This window comes from Neophocaena asiaeorientalis, unplaced genomic scaffold (genome assembly GCF_003031525.2).
Source record: "Neophocaena asiaeorientalis asiaeorientalis breed wild unplaced genomic scaffold, Neophocaena_asiaeorientalis_V1.1 scaffold119, whole genome shotgun sequence".
Taxonomy (NCBI): Eukaryota; Metazoa; Chordata; class Mammalia; order Artiodactyla; family Phocoenidae; genus Neophocaena; species Neophocaena asiaeorientalis.
Window position 1 is genome coordinate 9,911,450 of NW_020175821.1, and position 23,035 is coordinate 9,934,484.

A 23,035-nucleotide genomic window follows, 5' to 3' on the forward strand; every position below is an offset into this window, starting at 1 on the left:
TATATTCCTTGCTATCTTTCTTCCCTTTAATGTCTATTTTTTATTGTTGATGTATATCTGGTCCGGGTTTCCTCTAGAGTTTTACTATCTACCAAGCTTTAAACAAGCAAAGCTGCTTAAGAGAACAGGATAATGTATTCCAAGGTATCCCTGCCTACATTATTAGCATCTCCCAACCTCCCCCTAGCTCTAACTTACACCTGGGCTGAGAGACAAGAGTTGGAAGGCAAAGCCCTGCCTGGTGGTATCAGGTTGAAAATGAACAAGTCCCAAGACCAGTCAGGGTCACTCATGTATAGGAAAGAGCCAGCTTCTTAAACTTGCTTTCATCATTAAAGGTAGATCAGTTGCCTGTCAGACTTCTGGGCTTCTCTATAGACCTGAAGAACTAAAACATGGATTTCTTCCCCCCAGGAAACAGATGCAAGAAATACTCTCTCATACAACAACAGTAAGTAAATGTGCTCAATTATGGTTTTAATTATTTGATTCTTTGCTGTGCCTGGTAATATGGCCCCTACAGCAAAGATCTGTCTAGAGATCCTCTTTAATTGCCAATTACTCTGTCTTTTAATATCCTTCTTGATGCTTCCAGAACATATCTATGGCATTTCTCAAGTGGGGGAAAGAGAAACCGTTATTCAGTGCAAAACAGAACTCTACCTGGAGCATCTAATTGGGCATCATTGTGTAATTGGTGCCTATTTGCCACCAGGGACCCAGCACTGCCTTTCTGATTGAAATGAACATCAGTTGGGGGAGAAAGGGGGGACTCTTAATGTAATCCTTTTGTTTGTTCTTTTATGTAAACTTCTGTGAATCAATTCTCCCATCTCTCTGAGCAGTGCCAGGAATAATGTTGAAAGCAGTCAAATGAGAAAAAGGAGCAGGGAGCCAGCCCAGAAGATGTAGGCTGCTTTGGGTTCTTTTTCTTCAAGCTAGGCAGTGGTCAGAAAACAATGCTTCTTAATTTCTTTCTTTCTCTCATCCTTCTTTAGCACCTGACCAAAAAACACACACACACACACACACACACACACACACACACACACACACACAAATTCCTTTGGAAGAAATGCATGTCACCCTTTCTATAAAGTTATCCTGCAACCCCAAGTTCGTAGGTTAACTATCAAGAGTATGATTCTTGCAGCGGCATGTCACACACTTACTATGTGCGGGACACTTCACGGAGCACATTGTATCACCTTCCTTCTTAAGTTCCACTGCAACCCCAGGAGATGAACAATATCGTGCGCTCTGAGGCACAGAGAGGACAAATGACTTGTCCAAGGTCACATGACTAATAGCTGCCAGTGCCAAGATGCCAGCACAGGCGCGTCTGGCTGACCCTTTTCCAATCAAAAAGTAGGACAGACGACACATAAAAGGACTTCATTTGCACTACTGATACTACGTATAAAATAGATAACTAATGAGAACCTACTGTATAGCTCGGGGAACTCTACTCAGGGAACTCAGTGCTCTGTGGTGCCCTAAATGGGAAGGAAATCCAAAAAAGAGGGGATATATGTATATGTACGGCTGATTCACTTTGCTGTACGGTAGAAACTAACACAACATTGTAAAGCAACTGTACTCCAATAAAAATTTTAAAAATAATAAAATAGAAGCAAAATGGAAAAACAATAAATGTGCTCAGTTTCATAAAGAAAATGATGAAGCAGTCACTTACCTCAATGCTTTAGTTGTTATGATAACACAGTGATACAATTCACAAGTTGTTACAATGCCCACCAAGAATGGCTTTAATTTTCAGCCCTGCCTGTCACTGAGTCTGATGACCACACGAAGCACGTTTGGCCACATTGTGGGCTTTTTCTTTTGTAGCATCTTTTTCAAGACTTAAAAAAACTTAGACTTCCTGCAGAATTGGAAAGTGTAGCCCGCGTTCTCTAACCCCCGGCCCCCAGGGCAATTTCATGGCTCTTCTCTCTGAGGGCAAAGGTGTGCCTGGCTCTCCCTCGCAGCCCTGGTACCCAGAAGAGGGTTAGGGTTCTGTGCTGACCATTCTGAGTGGCTGCCCCTGATCTAGGCAGCAGCATCTTCTGGGCAGAGGATGGTATATTAGACGCCTGATTTTTTAGGCTAAAGCACAACAGAAAAGGAAAAAATAAGGAAACCAGATTCTCTCATCAACTCTTCACTCAGTCCAGAGTGTAGTGCAGTACACCCCCAGAACAGTGTGTGCTTTTTAAGAAAAGGGAGTCAAAGGGGCTGCTGCATAATTTTTGCCTCTTGAGCCAGCTCCCCGCAACAGGGGCGGGGCGTCACTCAACGCCCCCCTGTGGTCTCTCCCCAGCAGTGCTACTACGCAATTCGCATCTTTGCTGGACAGGACCCCTCCTGCGTCTGGGTCGGATGGGTGACTCCCGACTATCATTTGTACAGTGAAAAGTTTGACTTGAATAAAAACTGTACCGTGACTGTTACTCTGGGGGACGAAAGAGGCCGGGTCCACGAAAGGTAAGAGGACTCCTGAGGGGCAGGGTTGGCCCTCCCCCAGCGGTCTTTTTCCCTTCCCCTCACACCCCAAAGAAGGAAACATCAGCCTCTATTATAGAGGGAAAATGAAGCACAGGCTTAAAATCCTTAAGTAAATGGCGGGGGTGGGGGAGGACTATGGTGGGAGAAGCGTTATTAGCCAAAATAAAGGGCAGTTTCATCACATGTATAAAACATGACCCAGGGATGGGAGATACAGATGGACAGTTGGGAAGCCCGGGCTCCCTCTCAGACTCCGTGATTTCTAGGCAAGCCCCAATTTCTACAACATAAGGACAAGACAGGGCTTCCCTGGTGGCGCAGTGGTTGGGAGTCCGCCTGCCGATGCAGGGGATGCGGGTTCGTGCCCCGGTCCGGGAAGGTCCCACATGCCGCGGAGCAGCTGGGCCCGTGAGCCATGGCCGCTGAGCCTGCGCGTCCGGAGCCTGTGCTCCGCAACGGGAGAGGCCACAACAGTGAGAGGCCCGCGTACAGAAAAAAAAAAAAAAAAAAGGAACAAGACAGTGAAAAATCCCTGGGTGCTTGAGGGAAGTCAATTGCAGAAAAGAAGAAGATGTACCACGTCACACAGCAACTCAGGATAACTCAGAGCTTCTCATCCCAAAAGTTTGTAATGGCTGAAAGCATAAAGAACATAAAAGAGACATGGCAAATTTATAAATAATAACCACTGAATAGAAATTAGGGATCTTCAAGGAAAATGTTTTAGGCACACCCATCCCCTCCCACTGGTCCATTGGTACTACCACCAAGGAAGGATCTTTAGCCAGTGATGCCCCAGAAATGAACCAGCAGACCATGCCTTATTTCTACCTAAGTGAGATTTACTAGAGTCCTTGCCCATATGGCAGGCTTGTATAGAAATGTAATAAGTTGTTTCTCATGATAACTTTATCCCTACAAAGTCAGGGATGTTTTGCTCTTCAGATGCTACTGGCTCATCAGAGGCCAGTGGCCCGAGGTCAGACGCAATGGCTGTTTTCTGGGGGACCATTGTTGGTGGGTGGTTAAGAGTACAGACTTTGGAAGCAAACCGCCTGCGTTTTAAACTGGGTTCCAGTACTTACCAGAGGTGTGACTTTGGACCTGTTACTTAACCTCCCTGGGTCTAAATTTCCTTATTTATAAAATGAGAATAATAGTTCTAATCTCACAGAGTGTTATGAGGGTTAAGTTAGATGATACATAGATAAGAGCCTACAACAGTGCCTCAACTCAAGTACTCAGTAAACAGCACTCTTATTACCATTACTGAATGTTCATCATGTTATGAGACCCAGAGTAGATGCTGTAACCAGATGCAGCATCTGGTTTGGTTTAAAGGAAAGTATGCGAAAGCAGTTGACCACTCCAGACTTTGCTCTTCAGCCAAAAGAACAAAAAGCACAGTCTCATCCCAGCTGGGTCTGTTGCTCCAGTTTGCTCGCTCTGCCATGCCAGACTGATTATTTTATCTGAGCCTCAGTGACCACATTCATTGTGAAAATTAACTGACACATCGGCACCTAGCGTAAGACCCAGCAGGTAGCAGGTGCTCAGTAACTCTTAGTTCTTTGTCTTGTGCAATAAGTAAACACAGGATCGATTTTCAGATGTTTTCAGGCATTTCAAACATGGACCCTTTGAAATATGACGAAAACGTGGCACTTCACACTCCTGCAGCTTCTGTACCTTATTAATTGAATTCTGTAGTCATTAGTGTACTTCGTACTTTAATCACTGAAAAGAAGTAATGACATCGCCACAGTTTAACCTTAGTGGAAATCTAGCAATGGCTATAACTCTTTGGAATGAGCAATTTGCACTGGCCCTGCCTGAGGGCGTTCATCCTGAGAAACCAGCCTGACTGGTGCGTAGAGGAGAGTCGAGGGGAGGAGGTGAAGGAATGCTTACAAACGGGATTTCTAGTTGTCTGGGAAAGTGATGAACTTCTACAACCGGAAAAAAACTGGGAGAATTCTAATCGAACTCTGGGCTTTCCAAGGCCAGATCAGATTGACCTTAGGAAGTTTAAAGGGGCTGCTCTAGCATCCCGTATAGAGTCACTCTCTCCTTTAGCCTTGAGACAAATCACTTGGTGTTACTTTAAGCAACCGGGTCCCTCAGATGAGCCACACCAGGACTGGGCTTAGGAAGAGACATACCAGCTGCCTCCTGCCTGCAGCCATCGTGAGGGGCTCTGGGGATCCACATAGCACTTCTCCAAAGCCCACCCAGGGTTTGAAATCTTACCATTAAAAAAACAGGCTTTGGGGCTTCCCTGGTGGCACAGTGGTTGGGAGTCCGCCTGCTGATGCAGGGGACACGGGTTCATGCCCCGGTCCGGGAAGATCCCACATGCTGCGGAGCGGCTGGGCCCGTGAGCCATGGCCGCTGAGCCTGCACGTCCGGAGCCTGTGCTCCGCAACAGGAGAGGCCACAACAGTGAGAGGGCCGCGTACCGCAAAAAAAAAACAAACCAAAAAAAAACAGGCTTTGGATTTTAAAGACTTTTTAGTTATTATAGTTGGCTTTTAAAGCTAAATGCCTATGGTGGAGTTTTCTTTCTGGGGGGTGGTAGCCAGCTAGCTGAGAAAGGGACCCAGGTTGGTAGGTGGTGAACAGAAAAGGAGGTGGGAGGCCATCAGAGACTAACTTTATCTACTTTGCAAATCTTCCTGGGACCCAGGCCTGCCATCCTAGGGAATGTGGGCCTGAGTTCTCAAGTGTCAAATGGCCTTTTGCCCTGGCACTGAAATGGAACTCAGGACACAGAGCTTTTGTTCCTGCCTCTTATACCAAATTCCTCTCTAAGTCCACCTGAGGTAGTCATCCTCTCTGCACCTTTATCTCCCACTTCTAAGGTGGCAATACTACCGTCCCCATTATCTGTTTCAGAAACATGAATGGATGATGAGCCAGGAAACAAGTTGCCTGAACACTCTGTTCTGTGAAGCAGATAGAGTGCCACATTCCTAAACTGAGTGAATTCATTTAAGAAAAAAAAATTATTCGGGGCTGATTGGAAAGCTTCATTGGAATCTTTGGGGGCATTTCAATCCTGAGTCTTGATTCCAAACCGCCCCCAGTCCAGATTCTGTGCTTTTTCTTCTCTCTGGCTCTTAGTGTGAAGCGCAGCAACTGCTACATGGTCTGGGGTGGGGACGTCGTGGCCACGTCCCAAAGAGCAAGTCGCAGCAACGTGGACCTAGAGATCGGCTGCCTCGTGGATCTGGCAATGGGCATGTTGTCCTTCTCGGCCAACGGGAGGGAACTCGGCACCTGCTACCAGGTAGGGGCGGCTCCTAGGGCCGTGACAGCAGCATCCCCGGCCTGGTGCTCAGGGCACAGCTCCTCAGTCTTCTCCATATGTGGCATCCCCACCACAGCACATGGAGTTGATGTACCCACGTGGTCCAGTGCCATCTAGGAAGACAAGAGTAAAGGGACTTCCTTTTGTTCAGAGAGGGAAAGATCTCATTTACTGGTTGATCAGAAATGCTGGTCATCCTTCTAGAAGATAAGAAGGCTTTTCCTTGGTGATGGGCTCTAAAAGGTTATTTGTTGGTTCCATCAATATTTCTTGTGCGCCTTTCATGTTACCTACACTATATAAGATGCAAAGTTTAAAAGGTCAACAGAGATACTCCTCACTTTAAGAAACTTCTGTGCTCAAAATATAGACCTATAAAAACTGATTCATCTGCCAGGGAGTATTCCCTTTGCAATAAAAGGTTATTCTCATTCACTATGGCTTCTTTACAGGGTGCTTTAAAATGCATTTACATAATTTATTTTTCTCTTTCATTGACTATGAACTTCGACAGAACTACTTGGGGAAGCCATTAATTATACCCACGTAGGTTTACCCGCCATTAACCACAAGAAGCCTAATCTCCTTTAAGCTTCATCTCTGATGGCCAAGTAAGCTTGGGAAATGCCACAAATTATATCCTCCTTTGGAAGTTTCGCAGTGAGTGTTAGTACAGGAAAACTTTAAGAAATGCTTCAGAAAGAAACCTAGCCAAGCAGTTCCCATATTATTTAACCAAGAAGAGCTTTTTTTTTTTTTTTTTAAACAATTAGTACTCTTCTATAAGCCTAGAGTTCTACAGAGCATACTGTGAGACAGGCTAAGTTAGGAAGTCAAGTTCCTTCTTGACACTCCAAGGGTGGAACGGAGGGCCTCATGTACGTGTGGATAGAGTGTTATCCGAGTTCAGAGAAGGAAGAGCCTGCTCCCATTGACAGTGATCAAGAAAAGGTTTATTACAGAGAAATCTTGATTTTGAAACAAAGAATTCTTCCAGGTGGAGAGAGAGGAGTGTACTAGATTGAAAGAATGGCACAAGAAGCGTAATGGAGACGGGGCATAGTGTATGTTTGAGGAACGATGGACAGAATGGAATGGGTTATGGTTCATAGTGACAAATTTGGAAAGGTAGGGAGGTATTAGGAAGAAATGTGGAACTCCTGAAGAGTTCTGACCAGGACAGTGGCAGGCAGCGTCCAGGGAAGCTTACCCAGCTACAGCAGACTAAAAGCATCCGGCTCCTGTGTAAATGGCTAAAACCCCAGATTCCAGAATCAGCCCCAGGTTACGGCCTCTGGGCTGAAAAGCCCCTTGGCAGCAAGTGTCTGAAATGTTAGGTGACCAAAGTCAGATGGGCAGAGCCCTTCCTGGGGGCCAGGGACGGCCTGCTGGTGTGGCGGTCCTCTCCAGGACCTCCTGCAGTGGGTAGCCCCCTGCACACCTCCTCTTCCTCCTGGGAAGAAGTGGAATCATCACTACCACCCAGCAACCGGGACCCCACCAGCCGCTCCCAGGAAGAGGCCTCTGCACAGCCAGGCTTTGAAGTATTCTTCCGGTACTTTCTCATGATTCCACCTTCCCTTCCCCACCAGTACCGAGAGGAGGCTTGTGTACATTACTGCCGTCCTTCAGAATCCATTAGCTTTTTCCCATTAACTTTTGAAATGAGTTTGACTGAAGGGTCCTCCCTGAGCTACAGAGAGCTCCAAAGCATCTAATCACTTTTAAGGTCCCTAAATATATAAATAAATAAATAGCCCGTGGCGTCTGCGGCAGCAGTGACTTGCCTGCTTCAGGAAACAGCCCATGAGGGTGAGAAGATGTCACAACAAAGAGCAGAACACGTTTGTATCCCATCTTTCACGCAGTAGTTCCTGGATGACACGGGGCTGGTCAGCTGTCTGAGCTGCATGTTGACACCCGCACCCCAGGATGCCGGGCGTGACTCCATCTGCGTACAAATCTTGATGACTCTGCTCAGGGGTCCAAACCCACTCCCACCCTGAGGTGGGAATGGGGAGGAGGTCACGACTCTGAGCACGGACCCTCGGGAGGCTCATACCCACCCAGCCCGCTTCTCATTCCTGTGAGACAGTAACGTGTCCAGCCATGCGTCTGGGCTCCCAGCAGGGGGATAATTGTTATTCCGCAGCTGTAGCCATTTTCATTTTTCAATCCTCTCAAGAGGAGCAGGGCAGCAATATTTATATACTGGCTTTCCATTCAGAAAGGACCAGTAACCAAAAGAATGAGAGGAGGATTCTCTCAGACAATGTTTCTAGACCTCCCCGTTAAATACTGCTATGCGATTTGAAAAGCTTTTTCTGTCTCACTTAATGTAATCATGGGAGAAATGAGAAATAAAATGTATGTACAAGAGATACTCCTCAGTTACCGCCACTCCAGCCACACTGCTCCGAGAGCAGAGCCAGCCGTGAGATTCCGATTTACGAGAGGGCTTTACCCTTCAATTCAGGCTAGTTCCTATGCCGTGACCTTCACACGTGATTAGAAATAGAATGTCTGTCATTGCAAAGACAAAACATAGCACCCAGTGATAAAAGGTACCTTAAACACAAAGGGAAGAAAGTCCATGGCACTTCGTGGCAGCCTCAAGTCTGGGCTCATTGCTTATTCCATTAGAATGCAGCCTCCCCTTCCAGAATGTAAGCTCCTTGAGGGGAGAGGCCATCTCTCAGGTTCACTGCTGCATCTGAGACAGTACCTGGTACCTAGTGAGTGCTTGCTAAGTGTTTATTATCAAACTGACCAACTCGGCTGGGAAGCCACTAGTTTTTTAATTGCTGCCTAACAAGTTACCACAAAATTAGCAGCTTAAAACAGCATCCACTTATCATTTCATAGTTCTGTAGATTTGACTGGGTTCTCTGCCCAGGTTCTCACAAGGCCAGAAATCAAGGTGTCGGCTGGAATGAGCCGTCTCTGTCCTGAGGCTCTGGGTAGAATCCCCTGCAAGCTCATTCACGTTGTCAGCAGGATCCAGTTGTGGTTGTAGGCTGAGGTTCCAAAGTCCCCATTTTCTTGCTGGCCAACCCCTCTGTGCTTCCAGAGGTGCCCACATTCCCTCTCATGTGGCCCCTTCCATCTTCAAAGCCAACAAGGGTGCATCTGGTTCTTCTCGGGCTTCAAGACTCTCTCTGATTTTCCCTTCTGCCCCCAGCAGGAGAAAACACCTGCTTTTTTTAAGGACTCGTACAATTGGATTAGGCCCACAAGGATATTCTGTCTATCTTAAGGTCAGTTGGCCAGTAGCCTTACTAACATCTGCAGAAACCCTTTTGCCCCGTGACATACACGATCAGGGGACTAACCCCAGGGGTCAGGAGGGCCATCTAGTATTCCACTTACCACACCACCAGTTGCAGTTTCTCTCCTTATGTACACCCATCAGGAGCTCACCCTTGTGTGTTCTTGTTATTTTAGTGGTTGAAGAGACGTTCCCGTTGTTCATCGTGGTGGGAGTATGCACGGTAGAAATAAACCCATCCCAGGGCACCCATCCTAGATGCTTTCAAGGACCTCCTCTCTGCATGGAGGTTTGAGGAGGGCCCTGGCATTTGACTGGGTAGTTTATGAAGTTTGCAGGGGCCATTCCTGAGGGACCTAAAAGGGTACCACCCTCTTCAGCCTGTCGCTCCCTATACTGGTACAATTTAGCTCAGCAAAGAAAACCTCTGGCTGAATGCATTTCTCTCTCTCTTCACCTGGCTGGTCCAGGTGAAGTTTTCTCAGCTGCCAGCCCTCTGCTTGCTTCAAGTTCACACATTGTTCTAGATGTTACCTGTTGGGTATTTGAGAAATCTGGGGCCAGACCAGAGATGAGTCTTGCCTTGTGGCCAAAGTCACACAGCATCAAATCAGAATTTCCCATATGTGTCTCTCACCCATAAACCCAGATCCTGGCACAAAGAAGGTATGTGATAGGCATTAAATGATTGTTGAATGTCCTTACCAAAGCTTATTTCAGACATAGCCTAGGCAGTTCTAGCAGCCCCCTCCCTACCTGTTGGTTTTACTGGCATCATCCCTTCACATTATCCATGGGTACCTAAAGCATCAGGTAAAAGCAAATGTTTTATCTGAAACATAAGCCTACTACAGTGTGCTCAAATGACATGTGCTGGGTGCACGCCTAGGGTCTAAGCAGTCTGGCCTCTTCATCGTGAGCCGATGATAGCACTGGACCAGACAATCTTTTAAGTCACTTCCAGCCATAAAAATGTATGTTTATAATTCTTATGTCTAAATGCATTGAGGAAGTTCATTATTTACAAGAAGCCTGTAACAAATATCCCGGCAGAAAGGAAAACTGCTCTATTCATTTTCTATCACCTGATAAATTGCCACAAACTCAGTGACTTAAAGGCATTCATTTATTGTCCCACAGTGTCCATAGGTCAGGAGTCAGGGCACAGCTTAGCTGGGTCCTCTGCTCAGCATCACACAAGGCTGCGGTCAAGGTGTCAGCCAGGCTGCATTCTTTTCTGGAGCTCGGGGTCCTTTTCTGAGCCCACATGGTTGTGGGCAGAATTCATTTGCTTACATTTGTAGAACTAGGGCTCCATTTCTTGCTGGCTGAAGCCAGGGGCCAACCACTCTCAGCCCCATGAGACCCCCCTGGAACTCCTGTCACGTGGCCTTCTGGCAACATGGCAGTTTACTTCTCCGAGGCTGTCTGGACCATCTTCCTCTCCCATCTGCTGAGATGGAGTCTTCTACAATGTAACCCAATCAAGGGCATGACAGTCGCTTTTTGCCATATTCTGTTTGCTGGAAACAAGGCACAGGTTCTAGGAGAGGGGATTGTACAAGAGGGTGACTCATTGAGGGACACTTTTAGGGTATGTTCCCAATACCCAACAGCTCCTAATGTGACGGGGTCGGGAGAGTTGCAAGAATGTCCTCATGTCTGAATTTGCTTAAAGGCAAAGGACTTTAGTTGGTGGAATTAAAGTTCCGTTTCTTCTTCCGTGGTCCTCCGAGTCTGATCAAAAGCCCGACGTCAAGGTGAGCAAGGGATAAGTGGAGCCCCTGATGTCATAAGTAAATCAGTCCACATGCCTCATCTCAGTGGCAGCTAAAAGGCAGTTGGTGAATCCTGCACCTTTTAATGTAAGAACTAAAATCATGGAGAGTGAGGAAGGGGTGGAGAGAAGTCCAGAGGAACCAAGTGAGAGGGAACGGTTTTGAGGGAGGAGAGAGGCTCCAGGAGCAGCCTCTTCATGTAATTCCAGGGAAGCGCCGCGTGGTCTCTGCCTGCAAAGGGGGCTCTCAAGTGGGGGCACTTTTCCCTTCAGGGACACTTGGCAACTCTGGAGACATTTATCAGTAGGGCTGAGGTTGCGACGCTCTGCTGTAGGTCCCCCCGGCTTTGCCTGACTGACGCCCATGTGCCTTGAGAAAGAATACTGAAGCCACCGCACCACCCTCCCTTGTCACCTTCCAGGGCAGGAGTGATGGATGGTGGTGCTTGCTGTGGGCCTGCGGGGGGGCGGTCTCCGTGCTCCGTGAAGAGCCAGCGCCTCAGCTTGTTCTGTGACCAGAGCAGGCACTGCCTTCAGTGGCCAGTGGGTTGCTCCCACCTGTGACTGTCCCCCTGAGCACTGCAGAAAGCTGCTGACTTTGGTTACCCGAGAGAGAGAATGAAAGGACGTGAGATTGTTCGGCCCCGAGTGGAGAGAGGAAGGGAGTGTTGAAGGTGGGAGCAGTGACAGTAGCTATGGTTAGGCACTGGGTCTCTGGGAATCTCTGAGCAGTGGGCAATCAGCAGCCCGTTAACTGCCCTCTTTCAGCTCAAGTTGGAGTGAGGGTGTTGATTGAAACACCCATGACTTAGCCCCCTGTGGGTTTATAATTCTGGGCAAACATCTGGATTTGTTTTGGTTTCCAGGTGGAGCCCAATACCAAGGTGTTTCCAGCGGTCTTCCTGCAGCCTACAAGCACCTCTTTGTTTCAGTTTGAACTTGGGAAGCTGAAGGTATTTATCTGTCCCCTCATCTAATGTCTGTGACATGAGGGGACATGCTGACCATTAGGGGGAGAAGCCTGGGCCTGAGAAAACCGGGAATCTGTCACCTCTTGCTTCTCATATGCCTCCCAAACGTCTACACTTCCATGTGAAATTCATGCAACAGTAAATAGGTTCCCATGTTCCCCTTCTCCCACTTCTGTTGAGTACCGAAAGAATTAATGAATGTTCACATAACCCATTATGTCAGGTCTTCATTGATGCTGGTGAAGCCCTCGCTGGTCCCTGGATGCATTTATCTCTTTTTAATGTATGCTCATCCTTTTGGTCAACATGGGCCAGGTGCATTGTCCAGCCACTGAGCATATCTGTGTTGCACGTGTGTTCTCCTCCCTGATGCCTTTCTGCCTTGCCCCAGAACGCCATGCCCCTGTCGGCAGCCATATTTAAGAGTGAAGAGAAAAACCCCGTCCCGCAGTGCCCACCACGGCTGGACGTCCAAACCATCCAGCCCGTCCTCTGGAGCCGTATGCCCAGCAGCTTCCTGAAGGTGGAGATGGAGCGGGTGAGCGACCGCCATGGCTGGGTGGTGCAGTGCCTGGAGCCTCTACAGATGATGGCGCTCTACATCCCCGAGGAGAACAGGTAGTGGGGGGGTCCAAAGAGGAAGGGCTGGGCCCGGGAGGCAGGGGAGCAGTACCCAGCAAACCCAGAAGGGGAGGAGGATCATCCTCATTGGCAAAGGGCCCCAGATGACTACTGATTGCCCCGAAGCCTCGGTTTCTCTTCTTTCCCTTCCCCGCTTTGATTATGCGCTCAGAAACAGCCTGATATTCACAGTGACGTGCCTGCCACGGGGCTTTCACTGTAGCTCCGAGTACCTGCACTCAGGGACATTTCCATGCGTTTAATTAAAAACCCTAGCGTGGCTCAGAAATACTATGTTATTGATGGCAAGAAGGGGAAGAATGAGGCATGCCTAGCTTGCTTGGAGAACCAAGAATCAGGCTCCTGGTCCCCACTCTTTAAGAGGTGCTCCTGGGGCTTCCCTGGTGGCGCAGTGGCCAATGCAGGGGACGCGGGTTCGTGCCCCGGTCCGGGATGATCCCACATGCCGCGGAGCGGCTGGGCCCGTGAGCCATGGCCGCTGAGCCTGCGCGTCCGGAGCCTGTGCTCCGCAACGGGAGAGGCCACAACAGTGAGAGGCCCGCGTACCGCAAAAAAAAATAAATAAATAAAAAATTAAAATTAAAAAACAGAGGTGCTCCTGGATTATGGCCTAGATTCAATTCTAGCGCTATCACTTTCTGGCTGCGTGGCCTTGAGTGAGTTACTCATGCACTCCAGGCCTCAGTCTTCTCATCAGTACAGTGAGATCAATGCCCACCCAAAGGATTGCTGAGAGAGAAAAAATGAAATTGTGTAGGGAAAATCTAGTTCAGTTTCTGTCCATAGAAAAAATTAAGTAAGTTTTATTTTTATGGATGTTATTACCCCTTGATCTCTTGGACTGAAAAAATAAAGCAATAGAGGATGGAGGTATTTGACACCGGCATAGCTCACATTTAGGTATTCCACTGGGTCATGGGCAGCAGAAGGGCAGGCTAGTGTAGGGAAGGAGCAGCAAAGACCAGGAGACCAGCCAAGTAAGCCAATTGCAAAGTGTCCTCAGGTTCTCAGTGAGAAGCAAGACAAAATGGAAAAATCTAAGCAGAGATCAGAGCCCCGGGCCCCCGCACACAAGGGAATAATACACAGCAAATAGATCTCTACAGTCAGGATAGAGAAAGTGAACTGGCTACCTGACTACGCCAACTCATCACAGGTTGGAAGGCGTTTCCTCTCTGGACAAGAGCGCGGGTGTGAGTTTGTTTTCAGGAAAAGGATAGCCCCATGGCTGATGGTAAACTGGAGATTCCATAGATGAGGCAGATGGTAAATTGATGGGAGGGCTTTAGCTACGTCTTCTGAGGGGCTCTTACATCAGTAAACAGAGGATCCCCTTGAGCCTACAAATAAGAGGACCAAGTCACCTGTCATGTACCTGACTGTTTTCAGTTCTGAGTCGGGTTTTTCCCTAATAGTGGGGACTTTGATATTTGGTAAGCTAGTGGCTTTTAAGTCTTACAGACTTTTGAGACCCTCATAGTTAGAAATGGTGGATTATCAGGAGCTGGGATATGGACCAGAACTGGGAGACGAACGATAACCCGTGAGAGACTGCTCCAGGCTTCTACCCTCTCTGCCTTCCTTGGCTCGGGTGAGATGCATGGGGATTCCGAGGGTCAGCGCTCTGCTGAATTCTGGCACAGTTTTCTCCTCCTGGAGTGGTTGATTGCTTGTCTCCTCCTCAGGTGTGTGGACATCCTGGAGCTCTGCGAGAAGGAGGACCTCATGTGGTTCCATTACCACACACTGAGACTCTACAGTGCCTTGTGCGCCCTGGGAAACAGCCGGGTGGCTTACGCCCTGTGCAGCCACGTGGACCTCTCCCAGCTCTTCTATGCCATTGACAACAAGTACCTCCCCGGCTTCCTGCGCTCCGGCTTCTATGACCTTCTCATCAGCATCCACCTGGCCAGCGCTAAGGAGAGGAAGCTGATGATGAAGAATGAGTACATCATCCCCATCACCAGCAGCACCAGGAAAATCCACCTGTACCCGGACGAGTCCAAGAGGCATGGGCTCCCTGGGGTGGGCCCGAGAACATGCCTCAAGCCAGGGTTCAGGTTCTCCCCCGCCTGCTTCGTCATGACCAACGAGGAACACCAGAAGCAGAGCCCCGAGATTCCCTTGGAGCTTCTCAAGACGAAGGCGCTGAGCATGCTGACGGAGGCAGTGCGGTGCAGTGGGGCTCACATCCGGGACCCCGTCGGGGGGTCCGTGGAGTTCCAGTTCGTGCCTGTGCTGAAACTCATCGGAACCCTGCTGGTCATGGGGGTGTTTGACGATGACGATGTTCGGCAGATCCTCCTTGTCATCGACCCCTCCGTGTTTGGGGAGCACAGTGGGGACACACAGGACGGATCAGAGAAGGAGGAGGTGACCCAGGTGGAGGAGAAGGCTGTGGAGGCTGGGGAAAAGGCCAGCAAGGAGGCTCCCGTCAAAGGCTTGTTGCAGACCCGATTACCGGAGTCCGTCAAGCTGCAGGTAACTCGGGGCAACCAGCATCCTGCCCTTAGAAAGAGCTGGGGAGGATGACAGTGCAGCCTGGTGGTGACGCCAGGACTGTGGGCATTGGCTTGAATGTGGAGTGTAGCAGAGATGCTCAGGGAGAGCGCCCACTGATCCTGCTTGTTTCTGAGCTGGAAGGTACTCCCTAAGTCTCCCCAAACCAAAACGAAAATACCAGCCGTCGTCAATAAAGCGTGCGCTTTAGAACTGTTTTTCTGGTCCCAGTGATGGATTTTCCCTGGTCTTCTCTCCTACCCTTTGGGACTAAAGCGCTCATCTGTGACATCTTGTCTGGAGACGGGGAGGAACCTTTGGCCGTGGAGTTGACCAAAGGAACTGGCTTGTAGAATGACCACATTCATCAGCTGCTCCCATTTGTTGCCGTGCTCCGATCACAAGCCTGACGTGGACCTGTTACACTGGCGCTCAGAGAAAGTGCCATCTGCGCTGGGCGTCCTGCTCACTTAGAGCTGCCCCCTCGCGCAGCTTAGTCTTACCAGACGTAAGCTAGCATCAGTGATGCACTGAAGAGGACGGTGACTTTTGTCTTCTCAGCACTGAGAAGAGAGAAATGAGAACAAATAGAGGAGAAATTAACACAACACTGTAAATCAACCATACTTCAATAAATTTTCTAGAAAGTAGAAAAAAAGAAAAGAAAAGAAATAGAGGAGAGCAGTTGATCTTAGTGGAGTGACCCTGGTTCAGGCATCCCTGGATTTCAATTCCTGTGCCTCAGCCACTTACTAGCTAAATAAATTTGCCAAGTCAGTAGCCCATCAGTCTTGACTTTATGATTTGTAAAATGTGGATGATGATATAGTAAAACATAATATTAAAATATGTTGTTAAAAAATATAATTTGAAACATATTTTACCATAAAATATATTATAAAAAATAATCTGGGCTTCCCTGGTGGTGCAGTGGTTGAGAGTCCACCTGCCGATGCAGGGGACACGGGTTGGTGCCCCGGTCCGGGAAGATCCCACATGCCGCGGAGCGGCTGGGCCCGTGAGCCATGGCCGCTGAGCCTGCGCGTCCGGAGCCTGTGCTCCGCAACGGCAGAGGCCACAGCGGTGAGAGGCCCGTGTACCGCAAAAAAAAAAAAGAAAAAAATGCAGTCGAAGCTCTCTTATCCAATATGATGGGATTGGTAGGTGGCCATTTTATCAAAACATTGAGTATAGAGGAGAAGTACAACAAATTTTACATATGTACCTTAAATATTTTATTAAAACATAGAAATGTGCTATTCTGATGGAGGGCCGAGACATCTTCTTTTTTTTTTTAATGATTATTTTTTTTTAAAAAGATGTTACCTCAAGACAAATGTAAATGAAAACATAAATTACCAAAACCTATGGGATGCAGCAAAAATAGAAGAGGGAAGTACATTGCAATAAATGTTTACATTAAAAAAAGGAGAAAGATCTCAAATAATCTAACTTTTTACCTCAAGGAGCTAGAAAAAGAACAAACCAAGCCCAAATTTAGCAGAAGGAAGGAAATAAATATTAGGGCATAAATAAATGAGATAAAGCAGAAAAACAATAGGAAAATGTCAAAACTAAGAGTTGGCTTATTTTATTGTAACTTTTTAACTCTAAAATTGAGAAAATAAGTATGCCTGCAGTAGCCAGTTTAATTGAAGCAGGTATCTATATGCACATGATTCGGGGCAAGACCTCTTCTTTAATGTGAGTCCCTGACTGGCACATAGAGTCCCCTCTTTTCCATGGATGACACCTGTCATGCACCATCTATGATTACAACTTTGGGGTCTTTAAGGTAGGCTGCAGATTTAGAGGTAATTGAAAGCAACCTGAGTGCAAAATGCTTCTAGATTTTTATGATTTTCCCCAACTTTTTATAGTTGTCTAACTCACACTCAATTTTAGCATTTTTTTAAAAAAAAAACTCGCCTTTCACAGATGTTCCCTAGTCATTCAACTTAGTTTTCCTATTTCATTCACCCACATGACTTTAAATGTTGTAGTTATAATCACGAGTAGGACGAGCATAAGCTCTGGGTCCCAGTTTACCTGGCTGGAGCAGAGGTGTGCAGATGTGCAGAGACTGTCCTGCTAGGTGACAGCACCCTACCACCAGGGGCTTGTCTGTGCCCAGACACACTGGAGAGTGTTCTTGCTCCGGGTGCATAGCCTCAGCGGCCATGGCTCACGGGCCCAGCTGCTCCGCGGCATGTGGGATCCTCCCGGACCGGGGCATGAACCCGTGTCCCCTGCATCGGCAGGCGGACTCTCAACCACTGCGCCACCAGGGAAGCCCTGGAGAGTGTTCTTTAGTCACGTGTGATGGGTTAAGTGGAGGTGGGTGAATAGAACTTCTGCTTTAGTAAAAATATGAGGAACACACATAAAGTATGGCAAGTGCCTGGCACAGTGTCTGGCACATAGCTAGTGCTCAATAAGGTATGGCTCTTTTTTTCTTATTAGTATAAATTCTAATGGCGATAAGATTAGTTATAACAATCGATCATAGAAAAACCGTGCTGATAAACAAAAACAATGAAAGATGGGGAGGGAAGCAGAAGTCTCGCTTTCCCATCATCCAGCACCAGAAGATGTCAGGAAGGAGACCCAGTGCTCATATGTACCATTCAGTGGTGGTTTCCATACTGAACTTAGAGCCCTGGGAAAACGCTCTCCTACATGCTGTTCTCTGTCTCCACAGGCAGACACGCTCTGTGTTTAATGAGCTCATTTTCCTGTTGTTCTCCTGGCTCAGCGGTAAAGAGCTGGGCTCTGGGTTCAAGTACTAATCCAGAGTCATCCAGTAATGGCCAACTTGGATTCCAGTAATAGCTCTATGATTACTATGTGACACTGGGCAAGTTCCTTAAATCGCCTAAGTCTCAGTGTTACCATCTGTAGAATGGGGATAATAGCCGCTTCACCAATGTACATGATGTATTATTATATTCACGTGTGTGTACACTTTTGCAGATGTGTGAGCTCCTCAGCTATCTCTGTGACTGTGAGCTGCAACACCGGGTGGAGGCCATCGTGGCCTTTGGCGACATTTATGTCTCCAAGCTCCAGGCGAATCAGAAGTTCCGCTACAACGAACTCATGCAGGCCCTGAACATGTCTGCGGCCCTGACTGCTCGGAAGACCAGGGAGTTCCGCTCACCCCCGCAGGAGCAGGTGAGAAGCCCCTTCTGAGCCTCCATCCCATTCCTAGGGAAGAGCTTGAACCCGACAAAGCAGGGTACACAAAGCCTTCCTGGGAGGTTGAAAGACCCCGGCCAGCACCAGGAGACAGGCTAGTCCTGTGCTGAGACAACTGGGAAGCCTCGGCCAGCTGTCTTGGGTGGAAAGATAACCTTCCAAAACCACACACAGAGCCAGGCTTCCTCCTTTCCGTCGCTCGCTCATGCCACCACTCCTGTCTCTGTTAGGATCCAGCTTCTACCCCTTAGAAGCATTTCTGTCCAGTCCTTCCAGAAGTCAGAACTCTGCTCTCCAGCAGAGATCAACAGAATGTGGTCCACATTTCCTGACTCGTGAGGGCGGGTGCACAGTCTTCCTTGACCGAGACCCTCTGGAATCCCCCCACCCCAGCCCCAGGAAGCCTGGAGGGCACAACATGGATGAGGGAGTCCTCTCCTGGGATGTGTTGTCTCCATTCTTTGCGCTACCCCACCTCGTAGTCAGCCTCATCCAGGTTGAAAGGCTGCTTTGAAAAGAATGAAAATCCTGGTGAGAAACTTGCAGATGAGGGAGGGACAGCTTGTAAAATAATGGTCTCCATTCGGCGCTGCTGCTCGGCCGCTCACGTATATCCTGCGGGCCATTTGTCACAGCTCCCTCAGTTTCAAAAGACAAGATAGATCTTCCAGTGAAGAAATTCATTTTTTGTCGTTGAAACCAAATCTTTGGGTCTTATATATATTCAATAAGCAGCCTATCCATAAATTGTTGTCGATATAATTACCACCATTTTGTAACAATGGTGAGGCCACCACAGCATGGTCCGATTACGTTCCTACAACCTAGTTTATAGGCTACAGATACTTATATTGGCTTAAGAATGAACCACCTATCTTGGCTTTTTAAGATTCCTTTGAATGATACTGGCCTTGATACAGAGCAGACAGAGCTTCACATCTCTTTGCTAGAGGCAAAATGCGAAGGCCCTGTGGATTGGTGAGAGCAGGTACTTTGCACTGTGGTGAGGAAAATGCAGTGAGTTTGAATTATTCTTGAAGGCTTTACAGATGTTGTCAGGCTGCTTTTGGACTGGCAACAGGTGCGAACATTCCCTATTTCCCTGGGCAGAGGCTGACTTGTATTTGTGAAAAACGGGAAGGTGGGTGAAGTGGTTATTAAAACACTGCTGTTGGCTTCAGAGCCTGGCTCCCATTCCGGCTCCACCGTCACTCACCGGATAGTCTTGGGCGCATTACTTCTCTTTGGCTCTCAGTTTCTTCAGGCTGCAAAATGTGGATAATGTTTGTGAGAAACCTATGAGATAATTCATTTAGATTGCTTAGCAGGTAATCTGTCAGGTAGTAAACCTTCTGTAAGTACTACAAGCTCTCATTAGTTTTAGTGTCAGAGGTATTTGCATTTGCTTCATGCCATGTACTATGACCTTCTGTCAGTGAGCCAGTGACTAGAGTTTCTGCATGTTTTCTGACATCTCCTCAAGCCAGCTGGGACTTGGTTGTCCATCTGACACCGTCATCCCCATAGACACAGCTCATGATCCTGGATCCTAGAAGGGCCCTGCTGGCTCCACCCTCTTCTAGCCCCATTTTGCCTCCTTATCTTCTCTTCTGTCATCTTTGGGACCTACCATCACTTCCTTCTTTAGCCTTCTAGACAGTCCTCTGAACAATTATTTCAGACCCATTTCAGAAGTCTGTATATCAAGAACTTGAGCAGACCTCAGAATCCCTGGAAGGCTGAATAAAACACAGATTGCTGGTCCCACCTCTAGGGTTTCTAATTCAGTAGGTCTAAGGTAAGGCCTGAGAATTTGCATGTTTAGCGAGTTTCCAGGCTATGCTGATGCTGCTGGTCTAGAAATGAAACAAAAGCAGGGACCCTGTTACCAAATTCAGCTGTCCCATCTGCCACCCCTCCCAGAGTATTCATTGCTAGAAGGAACCTACCCATAGAACTTTCTGAGTAATTACGAATTTAATATTGATAAAGGATATGGAGGGTTTCAATTTCAGGACAGAGGAATGCAAAATCACTTGGACTACAGGATACATAGGAATTAGAATTTTAAAACAGTGATATGATTACCTTATTCTTCTGTAACCTGTGAGGATAAAATAGAGGTATTCAAAAAAAAAAAAAAATAGAGGTTTTCAGCCCTATATCCATACACTATTCAGAGAGATGAAAAAAACATACTTGGGGGATGTAACTAAGTACAAAAGTAGGTAAAGCGAAGATTAGTCCAGTGATTGTTGGCAAATTAGCCAAGCACAGCTTGCAAGCCTTTCACTTTGAAAAGGACTTTCATTAAAGGGGATGACCTGGCAGAAGATTCAGTTCACTCCCCTTTTGGTTACACCCTGAAGGCTGATGGACCACTTGCTTCCTAAGTGTTCCAACAAAAGAAAGATCATTCAGTAAGAAATTAACTTTCAGATTCTTGAAATCAGACCTTCAGATCTGATTTTTATTTAATAAACAACCCATCCATATATGTTGCTGATATAATTACCATAATTTAACATTGTGGAAAAACCACAAAAATCACTTTTCCAATCTGTTTTATCAATATTATTTTATTACAAACAATACCTCTACCTTCTGCCAGAAACTTGTTTGCAGTGGAAGCTTTGAAAAAGGATCTTCCTAACAATATTAAATAAGGTTCATGGTTTAATAAATGAGACTGTAAATTTTTTTCACCTAGATATCCTAAACAAAAGTAGCAAATACCCCTTTGCCTGGTGTTTGGGTTACTCTGCCTGACACAGCAAAATGGACAAGATTACCTCTAGCTATTACTTCAGTGCCTCGAGATATTCACTAACCTGGGGTCATGGGTCTGTGGAAGAATTTAGACATCCAGAAATCTTAGTGACAGCTTTATTTTCACCAACTTTTCATTAATTTCTAAGAGCATTTCTTTCAATTATTGATATAGGCAGCAAAGCAAGTACCTAACCTTGTCACCCATAGAAATTACATATTTTTTCATATCATATTACAGAGTTCTAATACCTTGAAATATCATTTGCATTCATCACTACTTCAAGATCACAGTGCATGTGAGACCTGCTGCTAGATCTTTTTGTATATATGTTACTGTATCACAGATTTGTTTTTTATCATCTTGATAACTAGATTGCAGTATAATTGTTTCTCTTTGTAATCCTCTCTGTTTTGTTTTAGGTATTTAAAATATTAATCTGAGAAAAAATCCATGGGTTTCACTAGACTGTCAGAGTGGTCCATGGCACAGAAACAGTTAAGCATCTCTGACACAAAACTATAGAGGAAAAGATGACAGGCTGGCTGCAAAACATAAAACCTACATGTCAAAAAAAATTCTGTAAACAAAATTAAAAGCTCACTAAAAACTGGGAAAAGTATTTGGAGTATATATTACCAAGAGTTAATAAACTGCAGATGTGCAAAGCACTCACCGATTAATTTTTAAAAAGATAATCACACAACAGAAAAATGGAGGAAGAACATGGATGGAAAATATATAAACTGTGAGATTAAAACAGTCCTTCTCTGTGGAAAAGCAAAGTTCAACCTCACCAATTAAATGCAAATTAAAGGAACAGAGGGCTTCCCTGGTGATGCAGTGGTTAAGAATCCGCCTGCAAACGCAGGAGACATGGATTCGAGCCCTGGTCAAGGAAGATCCACATGCCGCGGAGCAACAAAGCCCCTGCACCACAATGACTGAGCCTGCGCTCTAGAGCCCACAAGCCACAACTACTGATCCTACCCTCCACAACTACTGAAGCCCGTGCACCCAAGAGCCCATGCTCCACAACAAGAGAAGCCACTGCAATGAGAGGCCCACACACCGCAACAAAGAGTAGCCCCGGCTCACCGCAGCTAGAGAAAGCCTGCGCACAGCAATGAAGACCCAACATAGCCAAAATTAAATAAATAAAATTAATTAATTAAAAAGATTAGGACTGTTTTAAAAAAATGAAAAATAAAAGCAACAAAGATATGACATTTTTCACCCATTAAATTGGAAACTATTTGAAAATATGTTAACTCTCACTACCATAATGGAGATGGCAAAGTAATACACACTCTTGTATAAATTTGGTATTAATGCAAATTGTTGTGAGCTTTCTGGAGGGCAGTCTGGCAATTAATATCAAAAGCCATTTAAATGGCAGCTCCAGTTGGAATTACTGGGTGGTGCATGCCAATGTGACTGTGCTGGTAGTGAGAGGTGCTTGGGTCATGCAGAGGCCTGTGGACTTTGCAACGGTCCCACAGAGACTTTGACGTAAGAAAAGACCATGCAGCTGGGAGGGTCTTGGTGCTCCGGCCGGGTGTCAGGCCTGAGCTGCCAAGGTGGGAGAGCTGAGTCCAGGACATTGGACGACCAGAGACCTCCCAGCCCCATGTAATATTAATCAGCGAGAGCTCTCCCAAAGATCTCCATCTCAATGCTAAGACCCAGCTCCACCCAACGGGCAGCAAGCTTCACTGCTGAATGCTCCATGAAAAACAACTAGCAAGACAGGAACACAACCCCACCCATTAGCAGAGAGGCTGCCTAAAGTTAGAGTAAGATCCCAGACACCCCAAAACACACCACCAGACGTGGCCCTGCCTACCAGAGGGACAAGACCCAGCCCCACCCACCAGAACACAGGCACCAGTCCCCCCTTGCCAGGAAGCCTACACAAACAACTAAACCAACCTCACCAGCTGGGGCAGACACCAGAAATAAGAGGAGATACAAACCTGCAGGCTGGGAAAAGGAGACCCCAAACACAGTAAGTTAAACAAAATGAGAAGACAGAGGAATATGCAGCAGGTGAAGGAGGAAGGTTTTTACCCACCAGACCAAACAAATGAAG

At 46.9% G+C, this 23,035-nt stretch overlaps 1 protein-coding gene across 1 annotated transcript in view; it reads left to right on the top strand.

The window, feature by feature from the left end:
* RYR3 (ryanodine receptor 3) overlaps positions 1 to 23,035 on the top strand; it is a 381,491-nt gene that overhangs the window by 184,901 nt on the left and 173,555 nt on the right. The window contains exons 30-36 of the mRNA XM_024732458.1: positions 415 to 451; positions 2,324 to 2,487; positions 5,632 to 5,797; positions 11,730 to 11,816; positions 12,226 to 12,452; positions 14,162 to 14,957; positions 17,949 to 18,149. Of these exons, the coding sequence (XP_024588226.1) occupies positions 415 to 451; positions 2,324 to 2,487; positions 5,632 to 5,797; positions 11,730 to 11,816; positions 12,226 to 12,452; positions 14,162 to 14,957; positions 17,949 to 18,149 (1,678 nt within the window). The remainder of the gene's footprint in view (positions 1 to 414; positions 452 to 2,323; positions 2,488 to 5,631; positions 5,798 to 11,729; positions 11,817 to 12,225; positions 12,453 to 14,161; positions 14,958 to 17,948; positions 18,150 to 23,035) is intronic.